Genomic DNA, 11,424 nt, shown 5'->3' with positions numbered 1-11,424 from the left:
AAATTATTTTGACTTTGAGTAAGACCTTTTTTTAATTGAGGAGCAGACTACTTCATGCTTTTGAAAGCCTTCTCAGTTTTCCAAGTAGTGTGCTACCGCCCTGGAAGGGCAGTATTTATTTATTTATTTATTTATTCATTCATTTATATCCTGACTTTTTTCCTCCAAGGAACCCAAGGCGGCGTACATAATCCTCCTCGTCCTCTCCATGTTATCCTCACAACAACAACCTTGTGAGGTAGCTTGGGCTGAGAGTCTGTGACTGGCCCAAAGTCACCCAGTGGGTTTCCATGGCCGAGTGGGGACTAGAACCCCGATCTCCTGACTCCCAGACCAACACTTTAACCACTACACCACACTGGCTGTCTTATTTATTTAAAATGTTTTAAATAAATAAGGCATGGGAAGCTGCTGTTCAAGAAATCCAAACTTCTAGTCCCCACAGTAGAGACCTTGACTGTGTGTGTGTGTTTAAATACTGATTTAGGCTGCAAACCTATGCATACACTTACCTGGAAGTAAGCTCCCCTGAACTCTATGGAATTTACTTCTGAGTAGAAATGTATAGGATTGTGGTATTAATATGTATGTTTCCTGTATAATACACATAGTTTTTTAAAGGTACTTCTGTGGGGGCAATTTTTAAAATCTGATAATGTTCAACAGGAATACTTGGAACAGCTGCAGAAAATTCGTCAACAGTACCACAGTGAAGTAAATGAAAATCGACTAAAAGCAGAAGCACTAGAGGTAAATTAGCCTGCACCAAATCTTCACTATAGCTTTCCCACATCTGTGAAGACTTGATAAAGTGATTGCTTAGAACAGTTTAGTTCTTGAAATATGAATGTTAACATCGCTCTGACTACATGGTAGTTAAACATTAAAAGAGACCGAAAGAGACTATATGGGATGGTTGCTGCAAGATCCATTTCATCTTATGTTCATCACAAAGCAGGACCCCATGTGTGCAGTATACACAGCACTAATAATATTAATTCTGAATGCCCCAGTTTATTAAGTCTCATATAAAATCAGTTACATTCCTTATGCCAACTGTGTTGCTTAAAAAAGAAAAATCAAGACACGGTCAGACATTTAATTTATAAATGGTTATTCAAATTACAGTGTAAATAAATACACAACCATTTAACTCTCACCTTCTCCCTGGCCTGTATGGTGATTTAATATCTTGTCACAACACACATAATCCTATTCCCACATTTTAATGACAGACTGACATACAAACAAACTAGAAAAGACAAAATTGGAGTGGGTGTGGTGGGGACTAGGGATAAAGGACAGGTAATACGATAATGGGTGGAGCTCCAAGCTCACCTGTCTGAGGAATCATTAATGTACCTTAATCACCAAAAGGTTCTCAAAATGGAGTCCAGATGGCTGAAAGAGTTTTGGGTAATACAGTATTAGTCTGTGCAAATAGTGGTTGGGATCCAAAGTTGCCCCTGTATGCCCAAGCAATTCTACACATATTGTACATTTTCCTTTTCTGACAACAGCCCCCTGTGATATATCGGAGGTTGACTTAAAGCACTTTGGGAAGGCAGTTTTTTAGGTTGCAGGGGGCTTTGAGAGGCAGGGGGCTCTGATTAGATCCAGAATTTTATTCCACCAATAGGAGCATTGCCATGTGGACTTCCACTCAGAATGTTCTCACTAGTGGAAAGGGGTGGGGGAGGTGACTTTTGCTGACTTTCCCCTCCCAACTCCCCCACTGTTCCTGAAAGTCCCTAACTCTCAGGTATAGATTTTTGGGGTCCTTTTTCATTTGTTTATTGTGCAAATGATTTATGTTATAAGAATAATCTTTGCAAGGCTAAGAGTTTGACACCCATCTTCTCTCTCTCTCTCTCAAGCTGAACGTATGTGTGTGGGTTTGTATGTCCAGAAATGTTTACCCACTTCTAGATAAGCTACAAACTTGAAATTTGGGACTCTGATAGGTGTTCTTGTACAATGTATCAAAAAAATCCAAAACACCGAATTTTTACAGTTTAACTGTTTTTAAACAATTTATAACAAAACCTACGCTAACGCCTACAACTCCCAGCAACTGTTGAGGAAGCACTTCTCAGAGGACAGGACCACCTGTGGACCACTGAAGGCATGCTGGGAGGTGTCAGCATTTCAGAGGATTGCACACGGCCATATGGGCGATCGTCCGAGATCTCTGAAAAGGCTTCACATCCCAGCATGCTTTGCCTGAAGCTGCCCGTGTCCACTGAGAGCTGATTCCCTCCAATCCTCAGTGATGCTACTCCTCCAGAGAGTGAAGAGGAGCAGCATCAGTGAGGAACAGAGGGAAGCGGATTAATGTTATTCGGGGACCTGAGCAACACTGGGAATATCTGCTCGTCTTTAAATGATTCTAAGCTAGTGCTAACTGGAATCAAACCTGGAGAGCTAGGGAAAACTGATGAAATTGTACCAGAATTGAACCCAAGTTTTTAATAGTTTTGTTTATGCTGTTTGTCTCTCTCAGAAAATCATCAAGATATAGAAACATCAGCAAGAGCTGATGGAGTACAATAAGAAAAGTTAAAGTCAAAATTGCGGGGGGTCCTTTGTAAAAAGGAGGTCAAGGGAAATGCCTGTTATAGACCAAATTATGAAGTAATAAATGATTGGGTTGGGGAGCAAATACATTTGTGTGTTTTCACATTTCACTCAGTTTGATTCCCCTTCCATTGTAACAAACTGGTATTATGGTGTCCCTTACCATGGTAAACATGCCACCACATGGGGAAACCAATCGGCTGTAGTATTCATCCCTAAGAAGAATTTTACCACTCGTGTCCCAGATTTCTGATCAGGTGCAGATATGTAGTAAAACTCTCACCATACGGGTAGATGCTACGGTTGACATAGTTCTATTTCCGTTGTGATAAATTGGTACTAGATATATGGAATGTTATACAATGCTGTGTAAACTATCAGTCAGAATTAGACTACAAAGGCTAGTTTCAATAAGTATACACTCCAAACCACACAAGAATCCACCTTTTTCTGCCAGATTTCAGCTACCATACTATATTCTGATTATTTTGGCAGAGGAAAGTTATTTTACATGTCCCTAAATGTAGATTATTTTTATTTTACATTTTCCACTTGGAAATAATGTTTGGACTAGGATACATATTAAAATGTTCTTCTGTCATGAGTTTTGATGTGAGTTTATACCGTATTTTATTTTCATTATTTCAGTAATGTTTTCATTTTATTCTAAAACTCTGAAACCTTGGTAAGATTGTTACAGTTATCTGTGCATCCACCTGCTGAACCTAGAACATATTTAATTAACCTCTAAAACTGTTGTTATCTTAAAGGAGAATAAAAATATAAAGGACAAAACCTTCCTTGTGAAACAGAAGACTGAAGATCAATCTCCTCACAATGATAATATCCCTGGAGGAAAAGATGAAATAGTCCAGGTATCAATTCTTCTAATATGATGCTATGCTATGGTACAATGTGACAGCTGAAGGGTCCACATTAATGGGTACATGGGTTATATCCAATATTAGTCCTACTTAGAATAGACCCATTGAAATGAATGGGACTTAAGTTAGACATTAATAAGCAAAGTTCCATTTATTTCAATGGGTCTACTCCAGGGGTAGGCAACATGATGCCTCCAGGCACCTTTTTTGGGCACCCATCAAGGTACCCCACTTTTGCCACTTTTTTTTTCTTACTAGCAGCTGGGATAGCTTCAAAGCAAAGCGAGGGCTTCTAGCTGCTGCCATCTTCATTTCCCATTAATGCCTCTGGACCACACATGGTTTTGGGGGGCCTTGCAGTGAAGAGGAGGAGGAGAGAGGGACTTACGTATGTGAAAGAAGATGCCTTTTCTAATGGTGTGCCGCTTTTAATGATGCATTGGTTTTAAACGTTTGAATTAGTTGTTTGTATTTTATGGTGTTTTTATTTGTGTTGTACCCTGCCTCGATCCAGAGGGAGAGACGGGTTAATAATAATAATAATAATAATAATAATAATGTATACAAGCATGATAAATACATGGGGTACTCAAGTGTTTGTGTGCATTGATGGAGGATGGATGACTAAGTACAAGGTGTGTTTCTGTGTGTGTAAGAAAGGGAGTGGTGATCCAGAGTGAGACAGTAAAAGCAATAGTGGAGAATGAGTTGACAAATGGGGGGGTGGGGGGTGGGGAAAGGGAAGATTTTGCCTCCTGTGAAAGAAGTTTCCATTGTCACTGAAAACTGTGGGTTCAAAGGTTTTTTTTAGCATGTTGTGACTAGCCACTCCTTGCCTGGCAGCCATTTTGTGGTGGTGTCCAGGACAGTTCCTCTACTTGCCAAATGTGTCCATGGGCTCAAAGGGCTTCCTCCCTTTGGTCTACTCTAGAACTAACATCAGATATACCCCATGATTTTAACATGGTTTAGATACAGCCTTCCCCAACCTGGTGCCCTCCAGATGTGTTGGACTTTAACTCCCATCAACCTATCCGGCATGGCCAATGGACAGGAAACCTGGGAGTTGTAATCCAAAACATCTGAAGAGTATCATATTGGTGAAGGGTGTGTTAGAAAGAACAAAGCAGTGGTCTGATCACTGGACTTTTTATTAGTAAATATAGAGTTTTGATTAAGTCTCCTAAAATACTGCTGTAAGGAATGATTACCTAACATTTGTAAAAGTCTAACATTTACCAGCTAATAAAAATGATCCTTTAAGTCCCCAACCTGCTGCTCAGCAATCAGGATGTATCAATCATTTCTTTGTCTTAATTGCCTGTCCTTTTATTAAAAAATGTAATGTGAATAGACTGTATTTTTGACTGGAAATATCTGTGCATGTTAAAGTAAAATGGTTTTTTCCTTCAAGGATATTGAGCAAAACTTGAAACAAATTGGACTCCATAACTGGAAGGAGAGAAACATCTTGGAAGTAAAACCCAAAGCCAAGGTTGAAGATTTGTATATTTTCTTTGCTGTGTTTTTCTGTTCACATTTCAGCTGGTCTTTATATATTAATAGCTCTGAAAACTATGTTTCAGATAGCTATGGAAGTCAGTACTGGTCAAAGATGTCATGGAAATTTTAGCCAAGTGAGGGACTTAAGCCATCCTTTCTTATTCTCTTGCCTATGAACTTCCTGCTCCCCTTCTGCAGAAAGGGAAAGAAAATACGGGAGCGTAGTTGTGAATTGTTGCCTTCCGTAGGGCAGGAAAACATTATTGCAGCCATCTGCCTATGTTTCAGGTGACAGATGGCATGAGGTGTTGTTGTTATTGTTAAGTATATCTGTGCTAGTTGCTATGTATTTTTGCATTTTATTATAATACAGAAACTGTTTTTTACAGGGAGGAGTAAAGTTTCACATTGATCTGAAAGCTGGTGTTCCAGATGTGAACAACTATCAGGAAGAGAAAGAGGTATAACATCTGGGCTCTTGTTATATGTTACACGATATAGTGATGTATTGGAAGTGTACACGTACCAAGCTGTGCATGGAGTTCCCCTGCCTGCAAAGGCTCCTCTGGTCATTTCATGGAAGATTACTGATCTTATATTTTTTCCTCAGTTGGGATAAATGGGGAGGCCCATATTCACCGAAGACGTGTGCACATATTGGCACATGTGGATTCCTGATCAGGCAACAAAGCTGTGACTTCTATCCTTTTAAAACAACTTTTCAAGTTGTTTGCCATAAGAACATTTCTGATGCTCCCAGTGTGAGATTTTCTTTTTTCCAAAAGAAAAGTTGGAGAAGATTGAGAGCTCATAAAGTGAGTTCAAGTGCTGTTCAGGTGTAGCGCTCAGTGGCCCTATTCAAACAACACACTCAACCATGCTGGTTAAGCGTTTTGAGCTAAATGTTATGGCTAAGCATGTTATGTGAGCCATGGCTTAGCATGTCCTAACCATGGTGGCTACAGGCATGTCTAGACGGGGCGATATCCCAGGGATCATCCCTGTGCATTCACATGATGCACAGGGGATCCCGGGAGCAGAGAGGGATGATCCCGCCCTTTCCCTGGGATATGGCCCTACACTTCAATCCCGTTTTTCCCCGCGGTCTTGGGTTTGTCCCAGCTCTTCGCAAGTAAACGCAAGGAGCCGGGCATGGGGCACGGAGCTCCTCACGAGTTCCGTGCCCATCAGGAGTGGGGGGAATGGGGTTGTGTTTTTTTTTAAAAAAAACACCACCTTATCTTTTGTGTTCAAGTGCTTGTGTTCTCTTTTTTGATCAAAAACAAAATGGCAGGCGCTACGTCCTCTTCCTCCCAGGATGTTGCGCGTTGTGTGTAGACATAGGGCGACGATCCCGGAAGTCAGTAAGTCCGGGATCGCCGCCTCTCCAGCTCTCTACACCCATAGGTGTAGACATGCTCTACATAACCATGGTTTAAACATGTTCACTAACCACTTGCTGCAAAAGCATTAGTGGCTTAACCATGACTTAATGTGTTGTCTGACCAGGCCCAGTGATGCGCTTGTCTGTGGTGTGTGTGGTGGATCACGCTTGTCCATCCCTGTCATGTTACTGCAATGCTTTTACTCAGCTTATTTTGTGTGACGGAAATGTTAAACAATGTGAATGAATGAAATAAGTTCTCAGTATGGATTCTTTTGTTTGATGTCAGGACCATGATAAACTTAATGAAACCTTGACTTTTGAAGATGGAGAAAAGCTTAAGAAAAAACTGACTAACATCTATGATGATTACATAGACAAAGCACTGGTGGAATTACGCTGCTGGGAAACAGGTCTGCCTCTTGAAATCATTAGACTGGTTAGCATGCTGTTCTTATTGCTTAGAAGTTACAATCCTGCTTGTTCAATCTGGAACTCATATAACATAAATCCATCTTTCTGAGATCTGATTTACACAACTGTGCTTGTTTTTCCCGTTTTGATCATCATCAACACCATCTGGTTTTTAAAAAAAATGTATGCTGCTTTTCCAGAAAATTGCGCCCAAAGCAGCTCACATCATAGTAAATGTAACAGCAGTATTTTAAAAAAGTACAAAAGGAACAACTACAAATAGCCTTAGTATTAGTGGAGAAATACATAATAGCAATACGTGCAATGTCAAATAGAACAATACAAATAAACTAACCTAATTCAACAGCTTAGCACTAACGCAAGAGGAAATAGAGCATAGAATAAAAATATAAAGAACACTGCCTATGAGGACTAATAAATCTCCATTCCACAAAGGAAATTTGGAGTTCTCCACAATTAGCCCACAAACACTGGTTGGCAGCCATGCCTCTTGCTAGTGGCAGCCTCCCTCGCAGCTTTCACCTGGGTCTCCTTTCACATGCCCTTCCCCATCTCTCACCTGTGTAGGTAAAGAACGTCAGTCCTCCTTCAAGCCCACACAATAGAAAGTCTTAATATTACCCGGTCTCTCTCCTGCAAGCCGTCTTCCAGCGCTTATTTTCAGACAGCTTTATCAGGCTCCAAGCTGATGGGGTGAGACAGGTGGAAATGCTCAGCCCCTTGATGTTAGTCTAATAGGGTGACCATATGGAAAGGAGGACAGGGCTCCAGTGTCTTTTAACAGTTGCATAGAAAAGGGAATTTCAGCAGGTGTCATTTGTATATATGGAGAACCTGGTGAAATTCCCTCTTCATCACCACAGTTAAAGCTGCAGGAGCTATATTGCAGCTATACTGTGACCAGATCTAAAAGAGGGCAGGGCACCTGCAGCTTTAACTGTTGTGATGAAGAGGGAATTTCCCCAGGTTCTCCATATATACAAATGACACCTGCTGAAATTCCCTTTTCAATACAACTGTTAAAGATACAGGAGCCCTGTCCTCCTTTTCATTTTATTTATTTATTTATTTATTTATTACATTTTAATACCGCCCAATAGCCGAAGCTCTCAGGGTGGTTCACAAAAATTAAAACCATAATAAAACATATGGTCACCCTACGTTGTCTCTCTCCACTGAGCACCCTTTCCCATGCTCATTCAACAATCCCTAGCTACTGTGTCACCATGCATCTGATCATCTTCTTGTCGTTGTTTTTAAAGCTTTCTTGGCTCCATGGTAGTATGTAGTTAATCCATAACAGGAAAGGGTTTCATGCAGAGGTTGAGCACAAGATCTCTGCCAAAAAGTCACCCACTGGACGAGAAATAAAGCGGCATGAAGTGGTCTTTTCTGTATCGTAATTGATATCTGAATTTCATCCATACAGAATTAAAAATTACTAGTTATAATCTCTTCTTTTCCCTTAGAAGATGACAATGAAGATGATGTCACACTAAATAGAAAACAGTGGCAAGCTGCAGCCCCACAGACTCTCCTGAATCTTCTAGAGAATGCAGATATCACCTCTGCGTGCCCGACCATGGACGACGAAGGTAATCTTTGTGAAATATTTCCTGCTCTTCTATTGCAGGGGTGGGTTCTAAACCCCACCCTCCCACCCCAAATCTTTGGTGGTTTGCTTCCAAAATTGAGTGGAAAACCACTACAGAGGCTTTAAAGTGATAGATTTAGCGTGACCCTTGTAAGCCTCTGTAGTGGTTTGCTGCCAACATCCAGTAGCAAACCGCTGATTTCTTTTGAGTTTTTGTGGTGACACAGCAGCGGCAGGAGTGTGGTTGGTGTGGGGAGTGGCACGTGGACCCCCTGAAGTTGTCCACTCCTGTTCTATTGAGTAAAGTGGGCTGCTGACTCCACTATGCACATGTCTGTCTACTTTTAGATGTAAATTACATGGAGCATTTCAGAAAAATATTCCACTGGGACCCGAAATATTATTTCCATGGTTCCCAAAATGTGAGGAGGGCATCCCTAAGACATTATGGGCAGGTATTAAACTAGGGGATATACAGGCTTTCCCCTGACCATTTCCAGTCACTTACACACAGAACAAAATCCATTAAAATATAAAACAATAAAGAACATTTTTTTTAATATTTCAGATTTTTATCCCCCTTTGCAGGCAGGTAAATGAGCTACAAAAACAGATAATAAAATATTCAATGTACAAACGGTTATCAAAGCCAAAATCCAAATAATATTTTGGCCTAATAAAATTGGCTTCTAAGATTAAAACAAACCCTGATTCAAAACCTGTTACTTAATGAAGTATTACCCGCCTTGGCTCCACTACCACCAGAACAATGCATTAGTCTTCGTAGGGTAGCTTGTTCTTGCAATCACTGAAGGAAGTTACTCCAAAGCAAGACCTAGGGTGCAGCTAGCTTCCTCTAGATTAACAACCCTCAACGAAACAGGGACTTTGTTTCCGCCAGGGGCAGTGCCAAACATTCACCCTATGTGGACTCAATGACCTCCTTCTGAGTGCCTTAATAATTACTGCCTAGAATAAGTGGGTCCTGATCACCATAAGGGGTTATCCTGCTGGATTGACTCCCCCCCCCCCCACGCAATCTTCCATGTGCCCAAAGAAGAATGCTGGAACGTTGACATCCCATTTAGGGGCTCAAGTGCTGAGCGTAGTGTAGGGCACAATCCTATGTGTGTTTAGACAGAAAAAAGTCCTACAACTCCCAGCATTCCCCAGACAACATTTAGTGATTGTGCCTTAAATCCCTTAGACAAAACCGGCCAGCTCTCTAATAAAGTGCTAGAAATAAGAGGGTGAAACTGTCCAGCCTGCAAATCACTGTCAACAAAGGCCTAACTAGTGCATAGAGAGAAGCTTTGAGTGCTTCCTTGACTCAAGAGCAGGCAAGGCCAGAACTAGAAGGCACCTTCTCCTGACAAATTCTGTTACGTGTGCCTGGTTTGCATAGCCCGGTTTCAACAGTGAGTGGAGGCGGTAACCCACTTTGGATACCCGCCTCCACCAACAGAAAAACCTTCGTACTTCCAAAGCCAATAGTACTACCTGTCCTACATCCTTGTATCTGCTTTCTGGTCTCAGGGACCCTGATTTGCTGAACTTCCTGACATATCTCAAAGAGAATGGAACCCACCCTCGGTCTCCTGGATATGACTTAGGTGACGGTGCATAAGATTCATTTGAACATGGGATAACTGCCCCACAAGGGACTTCGGGCTTCGTGTCAGGATTCTGCATCTGCATTCCTGTAGCCTTGTTATAAAACAGCATGTTACACCTGCTATTGGCTGGACAGTCTCTATAATCTCTCCCAGAATACCTCTTTCCTATCACCACAGTCTCCATGTATTCTACTACAAACAGCTTTCTGAAGTAGCTCCTGCTCATACCCTGGTCTCCCAATGGCCTCTTAAGACTTGCTTCATCTTGCTAAATAAATATTTTAGGGACTGCAGAGTGTAGGACATTACTGCTGCTGGGAGGTGAAATACAGTAGGACCAGCTTTACATGACTAAACAATGTACAGTGAACTAATGTATCCTATTTCTCAGTGGGCCAGGTAATCATGATGCCTTCAGAATTCCCTGAAAATAGGAAAAAATGGAGCCCAGAAGCACCTGGAACACTAATGAACATGTTAGCAGCAGCAGAATGCTCCAGTGACACTTTGTGCCAAGCCGAAGAGCTGAGTAAGTTGTTTCTTGTGTCATTTGCTACTTGATAGTCACTTTGGAGATTTTATATTTAGTGCAACTGACTATATCAGTGTACTTCTGCACAACAAATGTACAAATAAGGAAGAAGGTTGAACTGCTCTAGAACCAACAGGATCTAAGAGGGGCACTTAGACCAGCAGAGCCCTGGAGAATTTGAAAGCTTGCACACACACGTCTGTGTCATTTTCCTTGGTTGTTTTCATGTGCCTTTGCAAATCTTTGAGATTTTTAAAAACTCTGGCTTATTGAAGGTTTGGCTATTGAGTGGCATAGAAATGAAGTAAACAAGCACTACTTGACAACACTCAATTCTTTTGTTCACAATGAGCACAGAACCCTACCTGTCAGGTTAAGCAGGATGGCCACATTTGCACTAACCCACACAGAGGCCCCAGTTTACACAAACAGTGAATGCCTTTATACAAGATTAGCCTAGTTCTGTGGTGAGCCTAGAAGCAGCCTCCTATGTATCTAGAAGGGATGTGCCATCAAGTAAACCAATGGCCACACATTGTCCACCCAGCTCTATTTGATTTTTTAAAATGTAGACTCCCTCCTTTTTTTAAAATGTAGACTTACATTAAAATCACAATAAAACCAACAAAAATATTTTCCTCAGAAGAGCCAGTAACCCCATTGACTCCAAAACCAGATGAAGCTGATTCAGAAGTAGGTTCTGCTATTGAAGTAGATGAAGACAGACTTGACCCAAGATCTGATGACGACGACACGTAAGTCATTGCAATTGATCTATCTTCTGTTTCCTTCTTTTCAGCAACAATGTTTTAGATCTACTAACACTCTAGGCCTTAAGACTTGTGAAAAATCCACAAATGCTTAGGACAGGGAGTATCAGCAACTACACCAATTGACTA

At 41.2% G+C, this 11,424-nt stretch overlaps 1 protein-coding gene across 1 annotated transcript in view; it reads left to right on the top strand.

Annotated features, from left to right (window-relative positions):
• Positions 1–11,424, top strand: part of NEK5 (NIMA related kinase 5) — a 31,360-nt gene that overhangs the window by 18,962 nt on the left and 974 nt on the right. Inside the window, exons 14-21 of the mRNA XM_063125280.1 lie at positions 667–750; positions 3,348–3,452; positions 4,876–4,956; positions 5,354–5,425; positions 6,638–6,761; positions 8,253–8,378; positions 10,385–10,522; positions 11,169–11,280. Of these exons, the coding sequence (XP_062981350.1) occupies positions 667–750; positions 3,348–3,452; positions 4,876–4,956; positions 5,354–5,425; positions 6,638–6,761; positions 8,253–8,378; positions 10,385–10,522; positions 11,169–11,280 (842 nt within the window). The remainder of the gene's footprint in view (positions 1–666; positions 751–3,347; positions 3,453–4,875; positions 4,957–5,353; positions 5,426–6,637; positions 6,762–8,252; positions 8,379–10,384; positions 10,523–11,168; positions 11,281–11,424) is intronic.

Source organism: Elgaria multicarinata, chromosome 4 (assembly GCF_023053635.1).
Source record: "Elgaria multicarinata webbii isolate HBS135686 ecotype San Diego chromosome 4, rElgMul1.1.pri, whole genome shotgun sequence".
NCBI classification, from domain to species: domain Eukaryota; kingdom Metazoa; phylum Chordata; class Lepidosauria; order Squamata; family Anguidae; genus Elgaria; species Elgaria multicarinata.
This window is presented reverse-complemented; position numbering and strand designations above follow the sequence as displayed.